Source organism: Podarcis muralis, chromosome 5 (assembly GCF_964188315.1).
Source record: "Podarcis muralis chromosome 5, rPodMur119.hap1.1, whole genome shotgun sequence".
In the NCBI taxonomy this organism is placed as follows: Eukaryota; Metazoa; Chordata; class Lepidosauria; order Squamata; family Lacertidae; genus Podarcis; species Podarcis muralis.
The window spans coordinates 37,283,874-37,311,404 of NC_135659.1; the positions used below are offsets into that span (position 1 = coordinate 37,283,874).

General features: G+C 43.1%; 2 protein-coding genes across 4 annotated transcripts; one reads left to right on the plus strand and one right to left on the minus strand.

The window, feature by feature from the left end:
• Positions 1-862: 862 nt before the first annotated feature.
• On the minus strand, positions 863-10,446 carry TYW3 (tRNA-yW synthesizing protein 3 homolog). Of its 3 annotated transcripts, none has more exons than XM_028733078.2 (6): positions 10,176-10,444; positions 7,632-7,712; positions 4,207-4,305; positions 2,810-2,881; positions 1,789-1,922; positions 863-1,571 (listed from the first exon to the last, which is right to left on the minus strand). In XM_028733078.2, the coding sequence occupies exons 1-6, from the start codon at positions 10,362-10,364 to the stop codon at positions 1,346-1,348; spliced, it is 801 nt and encodes a 266-aa protein (XP_028588911.2). In that variant the 5' UTR covers positions 10,365-10,444; the 3' UTR covers positions 863-1,345. The 3 variants fall into 3 exon arrangements, with proteins under 3 accessions (XP_028588911.2, XP_077784710.1, XP_028588912.2); XM_077928584.1 differs by lacking the exon at positions 10,176-10,444 and adding an exon at positions 10,030-10,117; XM_028733079.2 differs by lacking the exon at positions 4,207-4,305 and having other exon boundaries at positions 10,176-10,446.
• A 109-nt stretch (positions 10,447-10,555) lies between these two features.
• CRYZ (crystallin zeta) lies at positions 10,556-24,478 on the plus strand. Its single transcript, XM_028733077.2, has 9 exons — positions 10,556-11,719; positions 17,248-17,364; positions 18,077-18,229; positions 18,816-18,979; positions 20,243-20,294; positions 21,397-21,546; positions 22,549-22,650; positions 22,737-22,832; positions 23,912-24,478. Exons 2-9 carry the CDS (start codon positions 17,254-17,256, stop codon positions 24,074-24,076), a joined length of 993 nt encoding a protein of 330 aa, XP_028588910.2. The 5' UTR covers positions 10,556-11,719; positions 17,248-17,253; the 3' UTR covers positions 24,077-24,478.
• Positions 24,479-27,531: the final 3,053 nt, after the last annotated feature.

Sequence of the window (27,531 nt, forward strand, 5' to 3'; positions counted from 1 at the left end):
GGCTAAAAGCCAACATTGGCTGTTTATTTATACAGTATTTCCAGTCAGAAACACCCATCTAAAATCTTTAAAGCAATGAGTGTAATGGTGCTCAGGAACATAAAAGATTTGTATTCAACTAAGTTGTCCCAGTGGTGCAAGGACTTCCAAATGCGGGCTGGAACTGTTGTTCTGGCAAATTACCGTATACTTTAACTGCTGATTTTAGATATTTTGTGGTGTATTCAAGTCATTGTTTTAAACTAGTTTGTTTTTATTATCTACTATTTTATAATTGTTGTTTTTAACTCTGCTTGGCTTTTAGAGTACCTGAAGATACGGTGCAAAGAGTTTACTCTGTACTAAGGGTAGATGCTACTCAGTATTTCACCCATTTCCCACATAAATCTGCCATTTTTTCTTTTAAAAAGCATGGAAATTCACATAATTTAAAAACCCATCTCCCCAAGAGACATGCATTTTATTGCATTTCACCCGATAATATGCATTTTTGCAAACATTGACCCTAAATAAAAGAATAACTACTTTATGTCATCAAAATAAATAAATAAATAAAAATTGCTGTTTTTAAATGCTGTAAGCAGCCTTGAATATAAATAAATTAAATTAAACATTTCTTCTCCTTGCCTCCCACCCAGATGCTTCAGAAAAGATCAAGGGTCGTGTTGGAGGAGAAGTTCCATTGCAAAAGCAAAACTCCTTGTACAAACGAGTCTCTATTATGTGAACCCCACTAAAAGATGAAGAAAAATGTGATTTCCGACTAGAAATATCACTGCCTAATTCTTTTATAATCTGATTTTGTTTACTCGTCTGGAGTAGGAAGGAGTGAAAAGTTTACAAATGACTGACATGGCAAAGATTAATGCTTGTGACAATCATTTATTTCAGTAGCATAATCAAGGATGAATTTGTTTCACACTTATTTTCGTCTCGCAAACATTTGAAATAATCTCTACTAAGTGAAGAAGATAAATATATTTAACAACAGAACTTTCAGATTGGGTTTTCAAAACTGGAATAGCAAATACAGAGCACAACTATGGTGGTAGTTTGGAATTAGGTAGTTTGGAATATTGCATATTTTGTGTAAAACAATATTGCTTGAAGAACAAGTTTTACCTCCAGTATTAAAAATGCCATTTCCCCATGTTCATTGACATTTTGTGGCATTCTATTACTTTGCTGGTAACTTAATATCCATAGTAATCTATGTTAAGAAAATGCTACTTTATAGAGCACAGTAATCTATCGGCTAAGCTCTCACAAAGAGCAAAACAAACTAAACATTATACAAACATAATGTGGGTATATATCTACTTCACACAATTATCTGTAGCATATTTTAGTGAAAAACACCAAGACTGTTTTCTGTCTCATCTTCACTTTCTAAGCCTCTGTTTTTCCCAGGAGAAGTACATTCACCATCCTTTTCAGTTCCTTTAGACTTTATTTGTCTTCTGTAGGAGTCCATGGTATTGTTCGCTTCTTTGTTCTCTTCTTTCTCCTCAAGAGGTGAGCTAACGGAATGGTCTCTGCTTTCCAAAGCAAGCTGGAGAGAGCTGTAAAACCTTTAAAAAATAAAATAAAATAAAGACATATGGACTTAGGTTTCTTCAAGGTCTGCTAGACATTTATGTATTTAACTTGCTGAGTCCAAATAAGTTAATTTTAGCTTTCTATCTGCTAGCTTACCACTTGCATCTTATCTACATCTTCTTCCTTTTCCTGCTACCAATATTTTAACTGCTAGGATTGGTATAAACTAGAGACTTATTGTTAACAAACCTGTCAATTCTCTTCCAATTCTCTTCCATCTTCTGATTAGCAACTTGAACCACAAAGTCAACGTATTCTTCACTGACCATCAGTTTTCCTTTCCTGCTTAGGGGAACTTCTAAGCAGTGAGTGCTTCGGACAGCCTGCAAGTGAGACGAAAAGAGAAAACCTAGATTTCAACATCATTTACTGAAATGGAGGCAGCAGCTACCCCCACCGGGGAGGCAAATTAATTAAAGAAAAGTATGAATTTTATCATTGCATTTTGGGAACGAGATGGCAAAAGGGAGGCACTGCATATTTCCACCACAAAGTACATTCAAATAGCTTGATGAAAAGTAGCGTGTGGTCATATATGTGGCAACCACGATGTAATGACTTTTAGGGCTGTGGCTGCTCTCAAGGTCTGACGAAGAGCATTTGGGGGCACCTCGAGATGGTCTGAAGCTGATTCCAAGTATTTTAATATATATATATATATCTGAAACCTGCCCTACCACTCTGGTTTTGCTTGGTTTATTCTCTTCAGCATTATTGTTAGGACCACAGCATTCTACTGGGTACTGGACTCAAAGCTGTATTCATGCCTGTCATATCAGTGCCTCAGAAATACATCCCTGCCATCGCAGAACCTGAAAAGGCCACATACCGTATTTTTCGCTCTATGAGACACACTCTCCCCCTCCTAAAAAGTAAGGGGAAATGTGTGTGTGTCTTATGGAGCGAATTCAGCCTGCGCAGCTATTGCTGAAGCTAAAACAGCAAGAGGGATTGCTGCGCAGCGATCCCTCTTGCTGTTCTGGCTTCTGGGATAGCCACGTGAAGCCTCTTCAGGGCAGTGGGAGCGTTCCTCCCGCTGCCCTGGCTTCTGGGATTCAGAATATTTTTTTTTTCTTGTTTTCCTCCTCCAAAAACTATGGTCTGGTGCGACTTATAGAGAGAAAAATACGCTAAGTAGTACCCATATGGAAGCAATACTCCGGCTGTGCCTGCCACCCCCCCCCCCGCAATGTAGGAACACATAACATACCATCATAATTTTTCCTTTTCGGCCAACAGTTATGCCAGAGTTCCGGAACCCGGCTTCTATAGCCACTTTGTGCTGTAAAAGGCAAGAGGGAAACAGCCATCATCAACCACATCCTTCAGCTATGGCCTCGGAGAGATGGACAACAATGAAACAAAGTGCACTGTCAAGGATTTGTTTACAGTCTAAATGTTTTCAGAAAGAGGGATGGTTATTTCATAAAACCTGAATTATAAACGGTTGTTTCTGCTTTGAAATACCCCTGAGCTTTAGATAAAACACCATGCTGTAAATTGTATTGCAACTCTAAAATGTTCATGATTTGAATTCAATAGGGGCGTGCTTGATGGCAGTGAAGAAATGTGTTGTGAATCGGAAATCTTAAAAGCCGTATGTTACAGGCAATTCAGGGGCGAGGAAGCTCAGACCCAGAGGCCAAATCCAGCCCCCTGGAGCCTTCTGAGGCTACACCTCATTCACATTCGTAGCTCCACCCACTTTTCTCTCTGGCCCGCCCTCCATTTGCCTGCAGCCCCCAGAAGGTTGCTCACAAAGGAATATGGCCCTGCTTTTGCTCTCAGTGCATGAGAGAGCTTGCATATCTCGAGCAGCGGAGCTGCCAAACAATTTCCAAAGGCTAATTTTGGGAAAAAACATCCAGCTTTAAATACAGCTTGTAATATGGCACAGACCAATGTTTCTCAAACGTGGGTCTCCAGCTGTTGTTGGACTACAGCTCCCACCATCCTTAGCTTAGAGGATTAGTGGTCAGGGATGATGGGAGTTATAGTCCAACAACAGCTGGGGACCCAAGTTTGAGAAACGCTGGACGGACGAAGAGTTGCCATTTAGGAAAAAAACAGCAACACTAAGTCTTCTGTAGCAGGCACTTTTCCAAATTGTGGCCATATTACATAATACTCAACATGGCCAAAAAGTTAGGAAAAGCCAAAGATAGCTTTTTTTTTTTTTTGCTTTTTTTTTGCTGATCTGAACCAAAGAAGTAGAAAGAAGCTTCCAATAGCTCCTGGAAGATGCATGGTCACAGTCTTAATTATCACAAGTTTAGCCCCAAAAGGGTGCTGGCTACCACACGAAACCATGTCTGCAATGAAAGCTGCCAGCCAAACAGGACAGGCAATGTTTCTGAAATTCTCATTCCAACATCAGTGGGATCTTTGCCGTTGATTTTAACCAAACCATAATTTCACTTGTGAGCATCCCATCTGCAGAAATAATAAAAATCCCATTTCGCTCCCATCATCGTATTTCCATAGTCCTAGTTATTAAACGCAGAATGCTTTGGGGAATGCTTGTAGGTGTGAGAACTTAGTTAAGAGCCAACTGTTTCTTATGTAGCAAGTATGGAATTTAAGTACAACAGCAATACTTCACTTTACCAGAAGTTGTGCATCTTGAAGGTCTTGACACTGCACATGAAGCACAAATGGTTCAAATTTGAATATGGCATCATCTGTCGCTTTCTGTAAGGCTGTAAGCTGGAAGATCCACAGTACAGTATGTTACTATCAGTGCTACATCTGTGAGCCATAAAAAAAATAGCTAGCCTATTTAGCATCTCAAAAACACTGCACAGCAGAAGCTGATTCAGCCTGCTAATTAAAAATAAATTTCTACAACTCGTACTACTTTACATACTCTGCTTGGTTTATTCCCTTCAGCATAATGGATTCAGCTACACATTCTACTGGGATTTGACTTCCCAAAGATACAGGTGATATCATTTTAGAGCTCTGGAGGCCGCGTTGTGTAGCTGTGACTGTCCACAACGTACACACTCATTCGTAAAGTCTCACCAAAAGGCTCCAAACAATCTTTTTTAAAAAAATACTCAATCTAGCAGCAAGGTTAAAGCACTGCTTCGAGAGATGTGTAAATTTTGGGAGGGGGCACATATTCAACAATCAAATTGTAAACTTTTTTTTTAAAAGGAAGACTTTTTTTCTGCACATGTAACCTTTTAAATAAGGAGGGGGGAGAGACCAGTATACGACTACTTTTCCCTCTCAGCAATGCCTTCATTCAGGAATATTATCTCTACACTTCGGAAAGATATTGACCAGCACAGAAGCAGACTGGAATCTAGTCTAGTAAATGTCACTATTCTATGCTAGATAAAAGCAGCAGCTCCAGCTAGAGTATAATTTCCCTTCAGTGAGGAATTTTTACCATAGCAGAATTTGTACAGTTGCTAAATTACCATTGTCGGATCATAGCTGGTGCCAACCATGTGAAAGTTTGTACTCTACAGAAGATCTTGCCTGCACAGATCAAAGTTTCTCTGTTTTTCTGCCCATCCAAAATAAATAATCTGGCTTGAATTTAAGTAACGCTTTTAGCTATAGTTATGAGCCAAGAGTAGTGATTAGTAGGCCACACTAATTCAAACGATATTGCAAAGTGAAAGGAAAGAATGCATCAATTAAAATAACTACAAATCAAAACAATTCCAACTATTGTTGGTAAGATGTATGTATTATTTTTTTCTTTAAAATATCATTAGAAATCTTCATATAACATCTTATTTCCCCCCAACCTTTCTACAAGTTTGCAGGTCTTTAATGAAGTTATAGATTCAAGTTAGGCACATCAAATTCTCTACATAGAAAGGTTACACCTCCAATACCAATTATTCAATAATTAATTAAAACTGCTTTTGCCCACTCATTAGCTGAAAAGGTTCCCTGAGTGGCTTGCTAAGGCAGTCCTTAGTGTGTGGTGGGGAAGAAACCAGCTCATACAACAATCAGCTGGGATAGAATGGCTGTCACTAAGTGACAGCTCTGAGGAAGAGCCAAAGGCAGTTTGTCTCTCAGCAGTGATGATTGATGACAACCCTTCTTCTTTTCTCCCCCTCCCTTCTGCTACCTGATGGAATGTCTGCTGCTAGGAGACCACACGGTTGCTAGGACACACAACTTCATTTTCTTTAACACCTTAAGCTCGCCTGGGCTCTTTGACCATATTGCATGGCATATAGATTCAGCACTTCTTCTTCATGCTCTTTCGACTATGGGCTAGAGATCTAAAAATAAGAGCCGGGTTCTTTAACTACCAGCCCCTGAAATTCTATGCTAACCTCTTGAGGTAAAAGCAAGGGGTTGTATACTATGGTTGTACAAGTGGAAGGCAAAGCATGCAACTCTATCAGAAGAGAAAGGTTGCCGGGAAATTCTCGCCAGAGGGTTGGGGGAGACTCTTGGATCAAGATTCTTTCGCCCCCCTCGCACTGCAGTTGTATGTGATACAGCCCCTAGTGTTCAGGAGATCCTCCCGAACTCTAGCAAGAGTTTCCAGGGAGCCACAGGGGATAGAATAAAGATCGGTTGTATGAACTTCCTCCACTCAGCCAATCACTGGAAATGATAAGCTTAAGTAAGGTCAGCTGGCCTATGCTCTTAAATACGTACTCCATTCAAAATACCCTAATGATGAAGGTGCTAGTGTATTTGAAAATTTACTTTAATTACAGACTCTCAAACATATTTTTCTATATTTCCTCTCCCCCCACCCCCAGTTTTCACAGGTAAGTCTAACAGAGCAGTTACAGTTAAAATGATTTATCCTCTATCCCAGGAAATGGAAGCACATAAAATACAATTTAATCATCATCCTAAGTCATAAATCCAAAAAAGGATATAGGCAGGTATGGAAAGAGGAAACCCTAGGTGTACCTTGAGATAAAAGAAAAAGGAATTTGCCACAGTAGTAGCATCACTAGATAAAAAAACCAGCTTCAATGGACAAATTCATTTTAAAACACAGCTTTTGGGTATCAGAGCTGCTATGGTACATACTTCAAAGAAAGCACTGGCTGTTTTTCCTCTACACATGCTTACAGTTTCTTTGGCTAAATCTATGGAGACTTACAAATCACATTTCTTCAAAATATGGTTCTGAAATATGCATTGTGATTGAAGGATATTGTTACCGTATAGCTTCTAGATCACTAATTTCCTGCAAAAGGCTCAACTTTAATATTAAAATACTGAAAGTAATTTCCTATGTACACTCCCGCCTTTCTTCCACAAAAGCCAACTGCCAAATTCCCAGTGGGTGTAGGATCAGGCTCTCAATCAATAAATATGAAAGCATAACTTCTGGAACTGTAATTATATACTGCTGAGGTTGAAACAAGTCCTTTTTCAGATCTCAGAAATACCCATTTTTCATTAAACTATAATAATAATAGAGAGTTTTGCCATGTGGTGTTTTGAGAAAGGGGCGTCAGGGAAATATTTTCACGTATTTAGTTACTGGAACTACAGTCTTCCCTCCAGAGATTCAATCAGATCTACAAGTGTGGAGTGCTGTATCTTCTGATGTAGAAGAACTAGGCTCCTGGAAATCCTGCATCAGACAGGTAGCAATTATAATATTTGTGTGATAGCATTAAGGCTATCACACAAAGATTATAACTGTTACAAGCAGAAATACAGCAGCAATGGAATCAAATGTCTTGCCTTCTTTAAAAACTTGGTAGTCCACTTTTTTAAACAAGTGAAATACAGCATATATTACATGCAACTAATATTCATAGATGTTAAAGATCTCTCATACTTTCACTGTAACAGTTCTATTAGCCAAATATGAGAAATCTAACATATCATTCTACAACAATAGCATTTTATTTCTGTGCTAACATCTTGCATCAGCTACCCTAAGTCTGCCCTCACCTGGTAGATATTGGAAACTGCTACAATTTCCAGATCTCAAATATCAAAATTATTGACTGTATGCAAATAGCACAAACAAGGATTTTCTAAGCATGCATAAAGAATTCACCCTGGAACAGTTCTCTTACCACGTTTTCGATTGTACATATTTGATGGGTCACCATGAGCCAGGTGCAATTCTGCTTCTGTATCTCAAAGCCGGTGGTAGCCTAGCGGGAAGGCGAAATCGTTTCACAAATCTCTGGATATATAGAAAGCAACGCAGAACACTTCCCACAACAAATTTCACACCACAGGTGAGTGGGAGAAAGAAAGGCCAGACAGAAAAGCACGGTGTGGTGGAACAAATGTGTCAAAGTGAGAGTATGAGATGTTTCAGCGGAAGGAGAGGGAAGGAGACAAGAGAAATAACCAAAAAAAAACAATCTTTTTTGGAACCTGCCACATTGGGCTTAGGTAAAAGCAACCTTATTAACAGAAGATGACTGCTGCTGGATCAGGCCAAAGGCCTGATAAAATATCCTGTTCTCACAATGCCCAATCAAATGCCCATAGGAAGCTGCACCTGAGTTCAAAAGCACTCTTTCTCCCACCTGTGATTTCCAGCTACTGGTACAGTGGTACCTTGGGCACGCTTCAGGTTACAGATGCTTCAGGTTACAGGCTCCGCTAACCCAGAAATAGTACCTCGGGTTAAGAACTTTGCTTCAGGAGGAGAACAGAAATCATGTGGTGGCGGCGCGGCGGCAACGGGAGGCCCCATTAGCTAAAGTGGTACCTCAGGTTAAGAATAGTTTCAGGTTAAGAATGGACCTCCATCGATAACCTTGTCCAGTATTTTGGGTTTCAGTGTCACCAGTATGCAGATGACATCCAACTCTCTCTCTCTCCATCTTAAATCTGAGGAAGGTGTTTCAGTGCTAAACCATTGTCTGGTGTCAGTAATGGACCAAAAAGGGGTGAACAAAAAAAACAGACAAGGCACCTGGTCAGTAAAAAGGCAGATCAGGAAATAGGGATTCTACTGGGGCTGGGTAGGGTTACACTTGTGCACCAACTGTGCCAGCTCCAGGAGACGCCTGATCTGGCCATGGTGGTACATGTCTTAATTATACCCCATTTGGATCATTGCAACATGCTCTATGTGGGGATGCCTGCGGAAAGTGTCTTAAGATGCTGCAGCCAGCTTGCTAACTGGAACCAGTTACAGAGAGTATAACTGGTTACGTTTGTTTCCAGAAACACCTCAAAGCACTAGTTATGACCTATGGCTTGTGTCTAAGATAACTGAAGGATCAGATCTCTCTATATGAGCCTGCCTGGGCTTTGAGATCTTCTAGGGAAACTTCTGTTTTGGTCCCACTACCCTGACAGACACATTGGGGGAGGTCACAAGAAAGAACCTTTTTGGTGGCTCCTCCCAGATTGTGGAACACCCTTCCATGGGAGGCTAGCCTGGCACCCTCTCTCCTTTCCTGTTGTGGGGGCTGTTGTGGAAAAGATTTCTGAGGGTGGGTTTGCACACATTTATTTCCACCCCCTGCTTTTTTTCTTATAAATGGTTTTCAGTGTTTTCGGTGCTGTTTCAACAAAATTACGCCCGCCCGCCCCCCCCAAAATCCCCATCCCCATTTATGCTGACTGTGGGTTGTTAAACTGTTTCCTTTTAATGCTGTGACTCACCTTGAGTCTTGACTAAGGCACGAGGTGTGTGTTTTCAATCCCCATTTAAACTTCTGGGAGCTGAACTGAAAATGCTGAATAAGTTTGGAAAAGGTAGATTTTTTTCCATAGGGAGATAATGCAATTTGAGGAGAGGAGATGCTGAATCCCAACGTTTAGCGGCTGTGAGTGGAGCGGGGATCGGTAGAAATGGCTGCACCCCTGGATTCCTATTGCTGAAGGCTACCCAGTAGCACAGAGGACGAGATGGTTGGATAGTGTTTTCGAGGTTACCAGCATGAGTTTGACCAGACTGCGGGAGGTAGTGGAGGACAGAGGTGCCTGGCGTGCTCTGGTCCATGGGGTCACGAAGAGTCGGACACGACTAAACGTCTAAACAACAACACCCAGTAGCAAGTCGCACTAAGCAAGGATTTCCTGAAGAGCAGCCACTTCCGTCTCCGACAACAAAAGCATCCCAGAATTTTGCGGCGCCTTAAGCGGACTAATAAATGTCTTATTACGTTTTCGAGAACCTGCAGTCTGAGGAAGTCGATTTAACGGCACAATGGTTTTAATCTGTTTTAGTATTTTAACCTCTCGTATGTTTTAGTATGTCAAATTCCACCCACCCCCCGCCACGATTTTACGGTTTTATCTTTTCATACAGCGCTTTGAGTGTAGTGGTGTATTTTTTCCCCTAAATAAAGCGGTGTACAAATTTTATGAAATCCATTAGGCTTTAAGAAGCCCGTCAGGCTCTGCGCGTTATTTTAAATCCTAAAAATTAAGATTCGCACAGGAGCGTACGGAACTAAGGTTTTACTTATGAATAAAACCCGGGGGGGGGGGGTGTTCCGAAACCTGCACAAAACTCCAGAGGACGCAGGAGACACCCTGAGCCATTTGGGCTGGAGGAAAAGGCTGTTGGGTTTCCGGGTCCCCCGCGTTGGTGGCGGTGGCAGTATCGCCCCAGCGCCCTTCTCCGGGGGATCCTTAGCCGCGCTCACCTCGGCGCGGGGAGGAAGGGGCGGCTGTTCCAGCACAACCACGCGCCCCGAGCACGAGCTGGTGGTGCAGAAGCTGTCGCGCCCATTGAGAAGCCGCACGATCCCCGCAATGGGCTCGTCCACGCTGCCCTTCCGGCTCCCGTCCGCGCGCGACAGCCGCTGCTCCTTCCAGCGCTTGAAATCAGCCATCGGCGCCGGCTCTCCCCCATCCCCGCCCGCCCACTTCACCGCTCTATGGGCGCCGCCATCTTAAGTCCGACGGCGGCCCGCTTGGGACAAACTTGCGGCCCGAGCGCATATGCCCGGCGCGAGTCTGTAAGTTGAGTTCAGCGGGGTTAACTTGAGACTGCAGTCTAAGCGCACCCATTGGGCTTGTTGCGGTGAGAAAGAACGGTTAGGATCCCACTCCAAGTCTACATAGGATTGCAGCCGCGCGCTTTTATCCTGCGCGTTTTCCTCGGCAGGCTCGCTGCGTTTCAGCCGGCTTTATTGCGCCCCTGGAAGCGTGCAGGACTCGAGACTGCAGCGGTGCAACCCCGATCCACCCCACGGAGTTCCAACAGTACTGGCTCCCAAGCGTCTGCGAAGGGTTGCTGCACTATTGCATTATTAGCCTCTCGGATTAGCAGAGTTGTTAGGAAGGCTGTGGATCGAGAGTAAAGGAGGAGGAGATGTAGTCTATGTACGTGTTTGTGCCTTAGCTGCCTAGAGGCATCTAGTCTGCTGCTGTTGGGAGACAGAATAAACCTTTCATTGGATCTAATAAGGGCGCCAGTGTTTATGTGCGGAGCCGGAGTTTTGTCGCCCTCCCCCTTGCTGGGCGACATTCCGGAAAATAGGCAGGTGCCAGGGGATCCAGAACCCGAAGGAAAGAAGCAAGACAGTGCAAGCATATGCATATGTACTGTACTCGCATGCAAGTCCCCAGTTGGGCTCACTCACAGGCAAGAAGGCACCGGATTGAAGCTTAACGAGGATTTAAAATCTCCATTGGTCGTAGTGGCGCCTACCTCTGAGTAAACAGCACAGGACCAGGGCTGCAAAACGCTATGCATACCTACTTAGGGTCCTTATTATTGTTACTGCGTATTTCTTCATACCGCGCCTTTTTCCCTGCTGGAACTCAAGACGGCTCACAGATAAAAATAAGAACTGCTGAAAACACGGGGGTGGGGAAACAACTGAGCATAGTTTTAATATATAGTTTTAATTATACCAATTACGGCTTTTAAAATGATTTTTATATTGTTATATTATTAAAACCGCACCTATAAGTTTTAATTCTCTCTATTAAGAGAGTTGCTAAGCGAGCAGGCGACGCTGAGGATAGACACATCTTCGCCGGAGCAAAGGTTGCGAAGGTTCTGCCACGGCGGCGCTTGCGCACTAGAACTTACGGGACTCCGAAAAGATGGCTTCTCTAGCGTGAACCCGGAAGGAGCTCATTGCGCAGGCGTGTAGAAGATAAGTAGGCGAACCGAGGCTGTGATTTAAGCGAAGCTCGTTTGGCTAGGCGCGCAAACACGTCGTTCTACAGCAAGAGGGTGAGTGACGTAAAATTGGGTTCTCCTCCCTCCCCGCCACAGTTGGCAAGGAGGGCTTTAGGGCGTAGCGGGATGCGTTGCGGAGATAGGATCTAGGTCTGTCTTTCCTGCTGGGCTTTCTGCTTGCAATGGTTTCCTGGCTGGGTGACTCTTGACAGTCCCTTGCAGCACCTTAAAGTTTAACTAGCACACATATGTTGCATTGCATTGCATTGCATATGTGTGTGTGTAGTTGAAAGATTGATTTTGTCAGGGGACTGATTTGTAAGTCCGGGGACTGTCCCCGGGAAACAGGGACATCTCGTAACCTAGAACAGGATTGGAGGTTGCATTGCATATACTGTACTAAACGCTCCTCTCTGCAAACAATGTGTCTTAACTAGCTGACCAATGCTAGGATGTCAGTGTGATCATCGCAACTGGTTTTTTTTTTTTGGGGGGGGGGTGTCTAAAGCCACCCTTAATAATGTAAAAGCAAAGGAAATGCACAAAAGTACAGATTAGTGTGTTATTTAGGGCGGCTGCTCACAAAAAAGCAAGGTGTTTTGATAGCACAGACCTTGTGGCATTGGTTAGCCACATGTGTTTGCAGGAGAGTGCATGCTTAGTGTATACACTTTCTACCAGACACATAGATCCTAGCTGGCGGCCAGTCCTGCTAATTTGGGCTCTTTATTAATTCATTATCTCTTATTTTTTTAAAAAAACAAAAATAAATGTAGAGCAACCTTGAAAGAAAAGTTACAAGTTATTTTTATTCTGAAGCATGTGACCAGTTGTGTTTTCTAAAATAAGAATCTGGCAAAGTTACCCATTCACACTGAGGTTCAGGAGAAACTTGAATCTGTTCATTCTCCTGATAATTGAGAGTTACAATGTTTCTAAGTTAGCTACAACTTGTTGAAGCTATTGAATTTATTTTAGAAAAGACACATATTTAGTATTGTTTGGCATTTACAAACAGCTTCAGAATAGTTGCTTGAAAGTGCCAATTTGATGTCAACAAGTCCAGAAAGTGAGGTTTAAAAGAAGAGGTCTTAAAGACTGCTCTCATGTATGGGGAAGAGAGAAAACTGGTGACTTCTGTACATCTGAAGTAGTGTACCATAGTTGCTGAGTAGAAATGTGAGACATTTTTGGTATGTGGTAGGGGCAGTTGGGAATATACCGTAAATTTCGCTCCATAACACGCAGATTTTTCCTCCTAGAAAGTAAGGGAAAATGTCTGTGCGTGTTATGGAGCGAATGCCTACAGATGGCGGGGAATCTGCTGCAGTTGTGAGCAGTCCGTGGCTCGCTTTAAAACAGCAAAGCGAGTGTAAGCGGCTCCTGTCAGTTAGCGGAGCCGGGGAAGAGGGAGAGAAGCAGAGCGGGAGTTGGCTGCATTAAAACAACCCTGTCCTCTATGTCCCTCTCTCCTCCCCACTGAGCTGCTAAGTAGCAGCAAAGCTTTTCAGCCAGCCTAGCCGGGAGGAGGGAGAGAAGCAGAGCGGTGCTCTCTGTCCCTGCCTGCAGTTTTTTGCTGCCCGATTTTGGATTAGCCACTGTAGGGGCTGTGTGTGTGTGTGTGTGTGTGTGTGTGTGTGCTTGAGCTATCGTTCTCCTCCTCCTGCTTCCCTTTCACTCTCCCAGCGCCCCTGCGCTCTCCTCCGACTTTAGAATTGACACTCTGTGTGTCTGTGTGTGAGAGAGAGGGCTCCTTCTCCTTCTCTTGCTTCTGTTCACTCTCCCTGCGCCCCTCCGACTTTAGAATTGACACTCTGTGTGTCCCTGTGTGTGAGAGAAGGCTCCTTCTCCTTCTCTTGCTTCTGTTCACTCTCCCTGCGCCCCTGCGACTTTAGAATTGACACTCTGTGTGTCCCTGTGTGTGAGAGAAGGCTCCTTCTCCTTCTCTTGCTTCTGTTCACTCTCCCTGCGCCCCTGCGACTTTAGAATTGACACTCTGTGTGTCTGTGTGTGAGAGAGAAGGCTCCTTCTCCTTCTCTTGCTTCTGTTCACTCTCCCTGCGCCCCTGCGACTTTAGAATTGACACTCTGTGTGTCTCTCTGTTTGTGAGGGCTCCTTCTCCTCTTGCTTCCTGTTCACTCCCCCAGCGCCCCTGCGACTTCCAGCGCCCTGCGACTTTAGGGCCAGTTCTCTCTCTCTCTCTCTCTCTCTCTGTGTGTGTGTGTGTGGGTGTGGGTGTGGGTGTTTTGACCTCACTGCGCTTGTTGGGGGAGAGTGTTGGTCGCACTTTTTCAAGATTTGTCTCAGAGTGGTTACTATCATGGTTTCCTTGCCGGGGAGGAGGGAGAGACGAAGAGCCTGCTTGTTCTAAAGGAGCAAAGCCGGAGAGGAGCCTCTCCTGCTATTAGCAGCATCCTTCTCCAACCCCCCATGCGTGCTCCTTGTCCCTTGAGTTCTTTTCCTTCCCTCCCCACTTAAAACATGGTTACAAAGCACGGATCCACATGGATCCTCAGGATTTTTGCACTAGGTCACCCCAAATTCACCATCAGATCACATAGCATATCCACGGCTACAGCCTGCACCAAAAAACACGCGCACCCACTGTTTCATGGGACCACAATGGCGCAAAAACGTGGTTACAAAGCATGGATCCACATGGATCCTCAGGATTTTTGCATTGGGCTACCCCAAACTCACCATCAGATCACATGTCTGTGGCCAGAGCATGAACCACAAAAATCATACATCCACTGTTTCGTTTAGAATATATTTTTCTTGTTTTCCTCCTCTAAAAACTATGTGCGTGTTATGGTCAGGTGCGTGTTATAGAGCGAAAAATACGGTATTTCTTTTCTCAGTGCCATCATTTCAAGCTGATTTGTTTATCTCCCTTTTTGGCTTGTTTTCCCCCACCACTACGATGACCTTTGTTATGTCTACAGCAGTCAAAGTTAAACATTATTCTCATCTAAATTCCACTGGTTTAGAAGGATACAAAGGTTAATGCTGGTTTCAGTTGAAATGCAGATATTAACATGGATAGATGCACCTATGGTAGCAAAGGGGTATACCTTAACATCTTACAAGTGAAAACTGTGTGTGTGTGTGTGTGTGTGTGTGTGTGTGTGTGTGTGTGTGTAAGGAAGTAAAACACCTATTTTTATATGAAGGCCCACCGTCTGGAGTGTTTGGACGACCATTACAGTATTGCATTTCATTGTAGCCATTTAAAAGTCAAATATTGACACTGAATTTTAAGCAGATACCCGCATCTTTAGATACTTCTCTACAGTTTTGGATTCCTTAAGTACAGTACCTGGTTGTTACTATCAGTGGCAGTGGAATTACATGGGTTGCTGGCTCGCAATGTTGACAGGGCACAGTTAACCTTATAAAAATAATTTGATCCTCACCCAAGCCCCTTTTACTGGCGTTTCAGTTCATATGTAGTTGGGCTGTCTACTTGAAAGGGTGCTCAGGTGTCCTTGAGACCTCTAGCAGCAGGTTCTAAAACAGGGATACTAGCAAGGATGGCAATAGAAGGCAGCTTATTAGCTTTCATAAGGCATTTTCTGTGCCCAGAGATTTTTGATCAAGTTTCTAGAACCTTCTGTCTTTCCCCACTCTTTTTTCCCGTGGGTGACTTTACAATTTACAGCCTAAACAAGATATTGTTGATTTAGGCCAGAGTGCAGAGTTTGAATTAATGTCAGTAGTTACTCAAACTTGGAATGCCAGGGATAACTTTAAATAGTTTGGGAGCCCTTCATTTCCCCCCCAAGAGATGGTTCCAAGGGCCACAATTTAAGATCTGTATGGCTGCTTCCTAAATGCAAGTGAACTTGCTCTCAGGGTTCTGATTTCATGCTTATCGATCAGTTGTTTGAGGCTGACGCCAAGCGTTTTCAAAGCAGAAGCAGGTTAGGCAGAAGAAAGCAGCCAGCACAGGTGTTAAAATCCGTGCTCAAAATTCCCCAGGAGCCAGGTATGTTTTACAACTGGTGCAGGTCCAGTTGTGGCCATTTGGAAATCTTTGAGTGCCACATTGGCAACTAACATCTAGCTGGCTGGCCCCTCCAGCTTTCTTAAGCAGGTAAGCAGAAGGGCATTTACATCCCACTTTTTTCTCCAAGGAGTACATGGTTCCACCCTACTTCAGTTAATCCCTACAATGACCGTTTGAGGTAGGTTAGAGGCTGTAATTGGCCCAATGTCACCCAGTGAGTTTCATGACTTGAGTTGGGATTTGAACCCTGATCTCCGAGGCCCTAGTTTGACACTCTAACCGCTATACCACACTGGCTTCCTAGAGTACTTCTATTGGGCAGCTATATAAATCAAGTGGGTAAATATATATAGGGATAGCAAAATGTCACTTGAAATATTTTCATTGAAACTTGAATTTTGTTTTAGTCCTGATTGGTTTTTTTGATGTTTTAATGTGTTGTAAACAGTTTTGAGATTTTTCCTTTAAACTATAAAGCGGTATAGAAATGAAATGATGGTGATAGTGATGATGATAATGATAATAATTAATAAACCCCGCTGCAAAAAAAAAAAGTGTTTAGACATTCCGTTGTGGCAACTAAGCAAGGTTTAATGTACCATTTGGCAATTAGCTTCTATATCTGAGTTTCTAATACTGGTTAAAATGGCTGTGAGAGAGAATGCGCCACTTCTATAGAATCCTAAAAGTTGGAAGGAATCTCAAAGGTCATCCAGCTTAACCCCTTGCCAGTGCAGGAGCTCCCTGCCAAAACATCCCATGTGTAAAAACCTAATGGAAGGAGATGCTCTGTTCTCATAAGATGTCCATGTGAAGCCTGCAAGCAGGACCCAAATGATACAGTGGTACCTCTGGATGCGAACGGGATCCGTTCCAGACCCCCGTTCGCATCTTGAGTAGAACGTAACATGTGACTGCGCGGGTCTCGTTTCACCTCTTCCGCGCATGCACATGACGTCATTTTGAGCATCTGCGCATGCACCAGTAGTGAAACCCGGAAGTAACGCGCCCGAAAATACTTAACCTGAAGCTACTTCAACCCGATGTATGACTGTATAGGATTTTCCCCACCTATGATTCCTATGATTTCCATTATTTGGATTTCAAACTCTTCTCCAGGCATAAAGTCTTTATAAAAATGCGGATTAGGTTAAAAAATTTTTTGAAGCTAGTGTAACTCCAGTTGTAAGGTCTTCTGAAGATGTGTCAAAAGATATCCTTTCCAAGCTGGTTTGTGTGTGTATGTGCAAACTTCTGCATATTTGACAGTGCAGTCCTGTATTTGTCCACTAAGATGTAAATAAATGGGGCTTACTCCCAGGTAAGAGGATACAGGATTGCGATCGGATTCATTTGTTACCCAAAGTGAAACTATTAGTTCTCCTTTGCAGGCTAATTTTATAAGTCGAAAAGCCTCAAATTGGCAGCACATTGTTAGAACAGAGTGAAATGCATGGTGAACCTTCCGATTTAAATTTCACCTGAAGAGCAAGTAATTTGATCCTTTCTCTTTGAAGTGGAAAAGGCGGTGGAGGTTAAGATAGTACAGTCTTTTATCTCTGTGATTTTTCAGGTTGCCATGGCAGCCGGGAGAAATGTGATGAGAGCTGTCAAAGTGTTTGAATTTGGTGGACCTGAAGTGCTTAAGCTGCAAGCAGATATTCCCTTGCCAGTTCCAGGAGAGAACCAGGTAAAAACAAAGACCTTGAACTGGATATATAAATACTGTACACCCTGAAATTAGCATTATTGTTATTTAACAGTTATTGGAAACTTTTCTGCTTCAGTCAGCATGCAGAATGAATTTGCAAACAGAGTAAAAATCCCATAGAACACAGCCCTGGAGGGTAATCCTGACATCTGTACATGCTATTGCTTGCCAGACCAACTGCATAAGTACTACTATAACTTTTGTGCTTACCTTTGACTCTGTTTTATAAAAGATTCTGCAAAAGTTCTATAGGGAATGAACATTGGTTTGCCTGTTACCGAAAAAAAGGGGGGGGGGTTGTGTTCTTAATGCTTAATAGGAGAGCCAGTATGGTGTAGTGGTGTAGAGCGGTAGACTAGACTCGTAATCTGGTGAACCGGGTTCACGTCTCCCCCCTTCCACATGCAGCTGCTGGGTGACCTTGGGCTAGTCACACTTCTCTGAAGTCTCTCAGCCCCACTCACCTCACAGAGTGTTTGTTGTGGGTGAGGAAGTCAAAGGAGATTGTTAGCCGCTTTGAGACTCCTTAGGGTAGTGATAAAGCGGTATATCAAATCCCAACTCTTCTTAATAAGTATTTATGCTGCTTGTATTTTGAACATATTTGACATTCAACAACAAACAACTTGGCATGAAAATGAAGGTACCAGATTTCTTTCAGTTGTTCAACAAATATCCCTTTCTTCTGCAGGTTCTCATTAAAGTCCATGCATGTGGCATTAATCCAGTGGAGACTTATATTCGTTCTGGGACTTATGCTAAAAAACCAGCTTTACCTCACACACCTGGTTCAGATGTGGCTGGGGTAGTACAAGGTGTTGGGGAACATGTAACTACTTTCAAGGTATCCAATTTTAAAATATGTTGCTCATTTGCTATCTTTTATACAATATCATTCCGGTCTTGGTTACTAAACTGGGTCTCTTCATAGTTCCTGTGTCTTGGATATGATTCATGTCATCCCTATACACCTGAATTTCTGCCTTCCTTTCTACAGATTTAAATGCAAACCTTTGTTAACACACTTTGGCCTACATTCTTTGCCAGATAGTCTTTGGTACTTCAGTTACTCCAGACTCAAGTACACCCTGCTTTCAAAGTGTTGGATTTTAAGCTAGTTGTTAATTCTGCTTCCTCTAATGCACAGTTTCCCAAACTTGGGTCTCCATCTGCTTTTGGACTACAACTCCCATTATCCCTAGCTAGCAGGACGATGATGTGAGGGATGATGGGAATTGTAGTCCAAAAACAGTTGGAAACAATTAGTACAGATTAGATCTGTTGTAATGCTGCTATCTTCTTGACATGGGTATTTCACCTATATAATTGGGTTTTATTTAACTCTTCTGGAAATGCCTTCATTTTTACACAGGATACAGAAAACACTTTGGCACAATGCTTCACCTTGTGCATTTGTTTTCTCCTACCAGAAAGGAGACAGGGTTTTTACCCTTGGTACCATTTCTGGCGGTTATGCCGAATATACCATTTCATCAGTTGACACAGTCTTTTCCTTGTCTGATAAACTGGACTTCAAGCAAGGTGCCGCAATTGGAATTCCATATTTTACGGCTTACCATGCTCTCTTTCAAAAGTAAGGCAATGACATCCTAAAATTGCTTATGAGCAATAAAAATGCAGTAACTTTGGGCCTTTCTGCCTTTTCCTTGAGGCTTTTCTGTGTCACATGTTCAGCCAGACTAATTTTTCATGTTCTTTAATGCAGCAAATTTGTTGGCACTTTCTCTCTCTCACACACACACACACACACACACACACACACTTTTGTTTTGAGCCTGAGAAAAAGGGAGTACTTGTGCAACAGAGTGACAGTATTTAAAATTCAGTGTGGTGTAGTGGTTAGAGCAGGCTCCCACAAACTTGGCCCACCAGATGTTGGGACTGCAACTCCCATCATCCCTAGCTAACAGGACCAGTGGTCAGGGATTATGGGAATTGTAGTCCCAAAACATCTGGAGGGCTGAGTTTGGGGATGCCTGGGTTAGAGTGTTGATCTAGGACAGGCATAGGCAAACTCCAGACCTCCAGATGTTTGGGACTACAGTTCCCATCATCCCTGACCACTGGTCCTGTTAACTAGGGATTAGGGGAATTGTAGTCCCAAACATCTGGAGGATCGGAGTTTGCCTATGCCTGATCTGGGAGATCAGGGGTCAAATCCCTATGCTGCCATGAAGCTTACTGGATAACCTTGGGCCACTCACTGCCTCTCAGTCTAACCTACCTCATAGGTTTGTTGTGGGGAATTACATGAGGAGGGGGAGATCCATTTAAACCACCTTGTGCTCCATGGAGAAAAAGGTGGGATACAAATGCGTTGATTGATTGATCAATGCCTAGGCAAAGTCTGCTTGTGGCTTCAGCGCAAGCTTGTTCTGATGGCAGTGTTTTTAACAGGGAGTTATGAAGTTAGTTGGCTGTTTTGCAGCAATACAGTGGTACTCCAGAGCCTATATTGGGTTGTTTTTTTTAATGTGCCACTGTATTTTCTGCTCATCACTGACAGGATTATTTTGTGGTTACAGCTGCACTGTAACTATTTAATATAAAGGTACATTGACAGTCAACATAAACACTGTTGTTTCCTAACACAGATTCAGAAGAAGTGCATTCTGGGGCTCTTCCCAATTTGAAATTCATTGAATATTGGCTAATTTAGTTTTTTAACTCCTCGCCACAGCTACACTGTTGGCTACACAGGAAGGTACACCCTTGTTTTTCATCCTTCATTAGCCACTTCGAGCAACTCCTTGTTGGATATAATTTATTGTATAAATACAATCCAGACAGTTGTATTGAAAATGTTTTGTGTCCCCCCCCCCCCACCGCCCGCCAGGGGATCTGCCAAAGCAGCAGAAACCGTGCTAGTCCATGGAGCAAGTGGAGGGGTAAGTATCATGAAAGCTCGCCTTATGCTTAAAAGGGGCTTTAGCATGGTAAAGTACAGTGGCATGTCACCCCAGTGGGTTGGATCTTTCATCCATATGCATTTCTGAACTTCCATCTCCTCTGCAGCCCACTCGCCCTGCCCCAGGTTCTGCCCCAGAGGGTTGGAGTCACTTTGGGAGAGGAGAGAAAGGGAGGTCCCGTTGCATGAGCAGAACTCCACTTGCCCCCCAACACATGGGGTGAGGTGGGGCTGATGCAGGGCACAGTTTGGGGGCAGGGCTTGCATCTACAACCCAGCTGCATTTCTTCACACCACTTCAATTGCATGGAGGAAAATGCTGGAATAAGGGTTTGTGTGGAATTCAAATCTGGCCCTGCTTAGGCTTTTAATCCTGAAGTCCTGGAAGTATTTTTTTTTTTTTTTAAGTGCCAAACCTCTGTACATTGCCTCTTTTGGTCATGAGATACATGGCAGAATCCAGTACAGTTGTACCTTGGAAGTTGAACGGTATCCATTCCAGAAGTCCGTTCGACTTCCAAAATGTTTGAAAACCAAAGCGCGGCTTCTGGTTGGCTGCAGGTGCGACCGTACTGGCCAAGATTGCTGTTCTTTCTGTTTTATGAAGTGCCTTTTATTGTTTTCTTTTTAAAGCAATAACCCTTAGAAAAGTACTTCTTGTTCAAAGTTTGACACTTGCTTCCAAAGTATGGCTTGAAATGATGTTAGTGAGAAGTCCCTTGCAGTTGCTGCCTTTGAAATGTGAAGACTGGGTGGTTGTGTTATAGTGGTAATTGAGCTGATATATTTTACTGTCTCTATAAAACAGAAACAGAAGTGTGTACTGCTGGTTGGCTTAATTATTAATTTCCCTGATTTTATTTCAGGGAAGTCGTGCTAAGAGAAGCCACATACTGTTTTTGTGTAGGAGATCAAGTCATGCTATAGCAGACTGTTACTACAAGTTATTAAGGGTCACCTGCGGCTCTGTTGCGATTGAAATTTCCTCCTTCGAAACGATTGTTGTCAATAATTGTATAAAGAAAGTACCATGTTAAACTTACAACACTCTCCCCCCCTCCCCCGCTCTTTTAAAAACCTAGGTTGGAATAGCAGCATGTCAGATTGCAAGAGCTTATGGCCTGAAGGTCTTTGGCACAGCTGGAACTGAGGAAGGGATAAAACTAGTTTTGCAAAACGGAGCCCATGAGGCATTTAATCACAAGAAGAAGGATTATCTCACTCAGATTAAGGTAATTTAGAACACAGACTGCAAAGTGGTAATTGGAATACTAGTTAAGATAGAGGGCAGTATTCTGCTAATGAGTGCAAGGATTTCTGCTTGCATAATCTGCTCTCCCCCAACCACATCTTCTCCCCAGATCTGCTCCAGAAGATTGGGGGAATGGCTAGATTTAGGGGTGTGAGAGGAAGAGGAGAACATTCTGTTGGAATGTTCGCCTTAGTAACACGTTGAGTTCCGCTTAGAGCTCCATAGGTTCCAACCCATTATGTTCCTAATGAGCATTTTAACACCACATGCACCCTTTACTGGGTATGTACAAATGGGTATCCATACACCTGGCTTCCTGCAATTTCTCAACCTTGTTTATTAGAGAAATTGTGAGGGTTTTTATAGTCAGGTGTGGCTGCAACTGAATCAGCAGCCTTTGTTGGTCTGACCAACGGCAGGAGTCCAGAGTGTTTTTCTCTTTGCTTGTGTGGTTCCAGGGCATTGTTCCTGGTATGGAGGAGGGAAGCGAGCTTCCTGCAGCTGCTCCTTCTCTAGCTGATAGATGTAGCCAGGTTGTTCTGCTCTGGACTCTTGCTTTTTAGAATGGTGGTATTCTATCAGTATTGCCGCATTACCTGCCATATTACCTGCCTGCCAGTTAAAAATCATAATCTCTGCTCTCAGTTGTGCCATCATGTGAAATGCAGCAGAGGAGACAGTGCCTTTTCAGTGATGGCCCACTCTTTTTAAAGTCTCCCAACAGTTCCCGAAAACCTTTGTTTATTTCAGTCTGCTTTTGACTGTAGTCCTTCATTTGCTGTTCTCTGCTCTTAGTTTGGTTCGCCATTTATGGCCCATAATGTGTGTCTTTGTCTTGTTGTATAGTGCCTGTGAGCTGCTTTGTGTGCATCTTTATTTATTTATTTTGCAAAAAAGCAGGATATGAATAATAACTTGAGAACCACAAAAGCAGCTAGGCTTCCATGTATCTTTGATACTGAACAGGTGATTTCTTATGCAGGAAGCTGCTGGTGTGCACGGCATAGATGTGGTAATAGAGATGTTGGCAAATGTCAACCTTGCCCATGACTTGCAACTGCTGTCAAGTGGAGGCCGAGTGATGGTAAGGTTGCACCCCCATGAATGAGAATCTTAATGCTTAGAATTAAGCTGTCAGCATCTCATTCTCTCCACCACTTTGTGTGACAGATTGTGGGCAGCCGTGGCCCCATTGAGATAAACCCCAGAGACACTATGTGGAAAGAATCAAGCATCAGAGGAATTTCTTTATTCTCTGCATCTAAGGTAAAAAAAATCATCATCATGCAGTATATGTACATAATTCACTTAGAGGAGTCAGTGTGCCTTTTCTGTAACACAGCCTGGATCAGATGCTTGGCTTCAACACATGGGAAGTTCTGGAAAGCTCCTTTAATCTCTTCCTATACTTTTCTTCGTCCCTGCAGGCACACACACTCCTTTAATCATTTCACAGTCTGGGGAACTTTACATAAGCTCTCGGGAGTCAGTTGCTATCTGTTGAGAAGCTTTGGACTGGCCAGTGAAACTATATTCTGCAATAGCATTAATCTTTCAGGAGCTGGTCTTGCCTCTTTGGGCTTCATATGTCCTGCAGCTTTTTCCCTCCATGCATTTAGAGAGAAACAATGTTCTTAAAAACCTCTGTTGCTTGGGTTGAGAGTAGTATAGTCGTACCTTGGATCTCGAACGCCTTGTTACTCGGACGTTTTGGTTCCTGAATGCTGCAAATCCGGAAGTGAGTGTTCTGGTTTGCGAACGTTCTTTGGAACCCAAATGTCCAATGGGGCTTCTGGGGCTTCCAATTGGCTGTAGGAGCTTCCTGCAGCCAATCAGAAGCCGTGCTTTGGTTTCCGAAGGGTTTGGAAGTCGAACGGACTTCTGGAACGGATTCCGTTCAACTTCCAAGGTACAAGCAAAAATATTCTTGCACAGTGGATAATTCCTGCCTCCTCCTTCTCCACTGTAGCCTGCTGTGTCCCATGGAAAGTCACTGTTGGCAGCGTGGTATTGGGGAAGGGGTGTGTGGGGGGGTGATTGACTACAGACATCCATTGATTTCCCAGCTCTCGCTACACATGTGTCATAACCGCCACCGCTACATCCAAGCCTTTCCCCAGCCCTTAGGGACAACTTTCCACGGGGCTTACAGGTAGGGGTTGGGAAATCTCTGCTGCGAAAACTAATTTGTGGAGCCAAGCCTACATTTTTTCTACACACACACACACACACACACACACACACACACACCCGGTACAATGTAGAATAATGAATTTGACTGCTGGAGGGCATAGAAGTATTTTCCTTTCATGCTCAATTTTAAAAATGTTTTCTTCTCCATTTAGGATGAGCTGCGTGAATGTGCAGCATCAATTCTGGCTGGTGTAGAAGCTGGCTGGCTGAAACCAGCAGTAGGCCCTGAATATGCATTGGAGAAGGTGGCAGAGGCTCATAAAGACATAATACACAGCCCAGGTGCCTTGGGGAAGATGGTGCTTCTCATGTGTTAAATTGTGCCTCCACACCAATCGTATAATCGCTGCTCACAATTGTTAATGTAGCACGTTCCGAATTCTCCTCAAAATGTGGTTCAGGTATAAGATGCAATAAGCACTAATATTTGAATATCAGGTTTAAAAAAGATGACATGCTTTGTATTTCTGACTTAGACACTCTGCTGTTTGGGGGTGGTTTTTTTTTTCTTGCAGGTCTTTGTAAAAGATGTTTGTTTTGCACCCAAATGGTATTACTATATTGCGGACTACCATTTCCACACATGAACGTGCTAAACGTGCTTTCGGGCCTACATAAGGGAGTATTAGAAACCCACTGTTTTGGTTATAATTTGCTAACTACAGAATTACGTTTCAAAATCCCTCTTCTTTCAAAATAAAGAATACGAGGAAGACAGACCCAACGGTTCCTTTCCTAACCCTAACAATGCCCATACTTAAGCTATGTTACCATTTAAGGTAAAGGTAAAGGTAAAGGTACCCCTGCCCGTACGGGCCAGTCTTGCCAGACTCTAGGGTTGTGCGCTCATCTCACTCTATAGGCCGGGAGCCAGCACTGTCCGCAGACACTTCCGGGTCACGTGGCCAGCGTGACGAAGCTGCATCTGGCGAGCCCACAGCGCCACCCGCGTCCCTTGTTACCATTTAGTAAGTCACATATCCAGAAGGAGTGCCATTCTTTGGACAAAGTGCCCAGTTCATTTCAACTGCTGATATTGAGGGAAAGGTGTGATTTGATCAGTACCTGTGTACATCTGTATGCAGTCATACCCAGCCTGTGTTGTCTTTGCTCCTTGGAAAAGAGGGAAGAACTGTGCAAATAGGGTTTCCACACGTATGAGAGTATGCACAAACCAGCCACTGTTGTTCGCCGTGCAACAGAAGTAATGGTAATGTATAGATTTAGTGGCTTCATTCTGATGTAAGGCTAAGCCATGCCTTAGTGAATGAATAAATGAACGACTGCCTTAGTGAATGAAGAATAGTGAGCCTCAGGCTTGAATAGTTCACCTCTTCAGTGCAGGTGTGTGTAGGAGAGACCCAAGCCTTTCAGCTTCATTTTAGATGAACCACATATATATTGCCATGTCATACAAACCTGGGCAAACTGTTGTGAATGTCAACCATGGTTTGTTGAAACAGACAAAACTTCAAACCATAGTTTATGAAACTGGTTTGTTTTCAACTAAAGTTAGTTAAGGTTAACCACAGTTCCCTGCCCCCTATGTTCTTTTCCCTCGCAGTTTTTCAAAAGAACTGACAATGTTGGCATACATTTACAATAACGAAGTGAAACAAATATTGGGATACGTTCCTCATGGCTCTTCTGGGTTGTTGTTGTTGTAATGTGCTCATTTTCATGCATTTGATAGGATACAGGTATATTTTGTTTTCAGGTATGTGAGGTTGGGCCACTAAAGCTGGTTCCAAAGTAAGGTTAATAAGCTTACCATAATCCATCATGAATTTCATTTGCACTTATGCAAGCGTGTCAGATGTTACTAAGGGAGCAGGAAGAGAAAGAGGAATGCAATAGAATCTTGCCACTCAGGCTAGCCATCTCGTATTACTATGCAAATGGCCTCCAGCAGTGAGTGTAAACATTTCAGCACTCTTGTAGGATGTTGGTGTTGAGATGCAAGACACATCCAGGCTTGAATTGTCAGATCTTTGCTGTGAGAGCTAATACTGCAGGAACTACACTTTACAAATCTTAATTTAAAATGGGTTTCTTCAAAGAATAGCCCCACAATGCGGTGTTACAGCTACCAAAAAGCAACAACACAAAACCCCTATTGATTTTTTCATTATCATCCCTGCTTATCCAAGAACTGCATTTTGGCTTACTGCTTGCCGCACATAGCCAAGATAATTGGACAGAAGTAGCTAATTTGGGCGTTAGAACCCAAGTTAAAGAGTATGGTTGTCCTTCTGAACCACTACATGTGTAATTTGTACTGGGGCTGCTTGTGACAGATGGAGCATCCTTTTTGAAGTGTTGTTCTGTGATAGAGAGCAGGAACAGTTGCCGTGGAGTTATTACAAAACATATAGGTCACTTTATTACATTTACGGCTCAAAAGGAGCGTTTGAAAATGGCTTTGGTACCACTCTGATTCAAGCTGTTCCGTGGCTAATTAGCAAAGGTTTCCAATCCGGATAAATGTCTGCTGCATCTGCAGACCACCTTTCCCCAAAATTAGCTCTAGAAATATATTAAAGGTGCTCGTTCATTGATCTGAGCCTTCTGCTAAATGTGACCTAATGCTGCTGGATTATTTGGTTCACCTGAGCACATGAAATACTTGAAATCTAGCACTGCTGCTTTTCTTGAAAGATGGAAGTATAGAGATTATGGCTGTCAGAACAAAGCACCAGGGAATATGAAATATTACTTATGAAGGCCTGGTAGAAGCTGTTTGGGCTTGTGATGGCAGTAAGTAATAGTGGAAATGTAAGGTCAGATGCATAGAAATGAGAAGCTTAATGCTACGCTCTTTGCAACAGCGTTCCCTGTGCCCGCCTACATCTGTCTATCCCAGTTCTTTATATCCTGCCTTTCAGGATACAGATCCTCCCAAGGCAGTGTACAAGAAACAGTGCAGTATTACTGAAAGAGCTAACAAGGTGCCCACTAGTTGTTATGGACTAGAGCTCCCATCACACCCAGCCATCCCAGCAAATAGTTAAGGATGATGGGAATTGTTGTCATCAGTATGTGGAGGATACCAAGCTGGCTGTTGCTAATCTACCTCAAATGAGGTGAAGCGCTCAAGGATAACTAATTCATTGCCAGCAATCCTGCACCCATTTACCTGAGTTTAAGCCCCACTGAACTCAGTAGGACTTGCTTCTGAATACATATAGACATGTGTAAGGTAGTTTAGTGAATGCAAACAGGACTGTGTCATGTAGCCTTTTCACAGAACCTCAGTGCCATTCAGAATGCAATAGGTGTGGTTAGACTATTAAGAAATAAAAGTTGCCAAGAAATTTTGGGCAGGATTCACTTAATTAAGTTAATTAAGCCTTTGGCTTGGAGCCAATTTGATTCCCTCCCTCTCTTTCTTTTTTCTTTTCCTTCTCCTCCTGCGATGAGGCGACATTTTAATATTTTAATGTTTCATTATTTTAATGTTGTATTTTAATTTTGTTCTTAAGTTGTAATCATTCAACTTGTTTTATTATTGCTTGAGCACGGCCTTGGCTGGGGAGGGCGGGGTATAAATAAAAATTATTATTATTAACTGGCAGAAACCCTTCACGAGGATTTCTACTTACCCGATGGGATTACCCCTCCCTCTGCCCGCATGCTCCACAAAATTGGCTGAGGGTGGGTGGGTGCTGAATGCAGGACCATTCCCTCTGACAAGCTGGAATGCTTGGAAGACCATGATGTTGAATTATATCCTCTGTTCAAAATAAACAATTGCATGCATAAATACAGCATA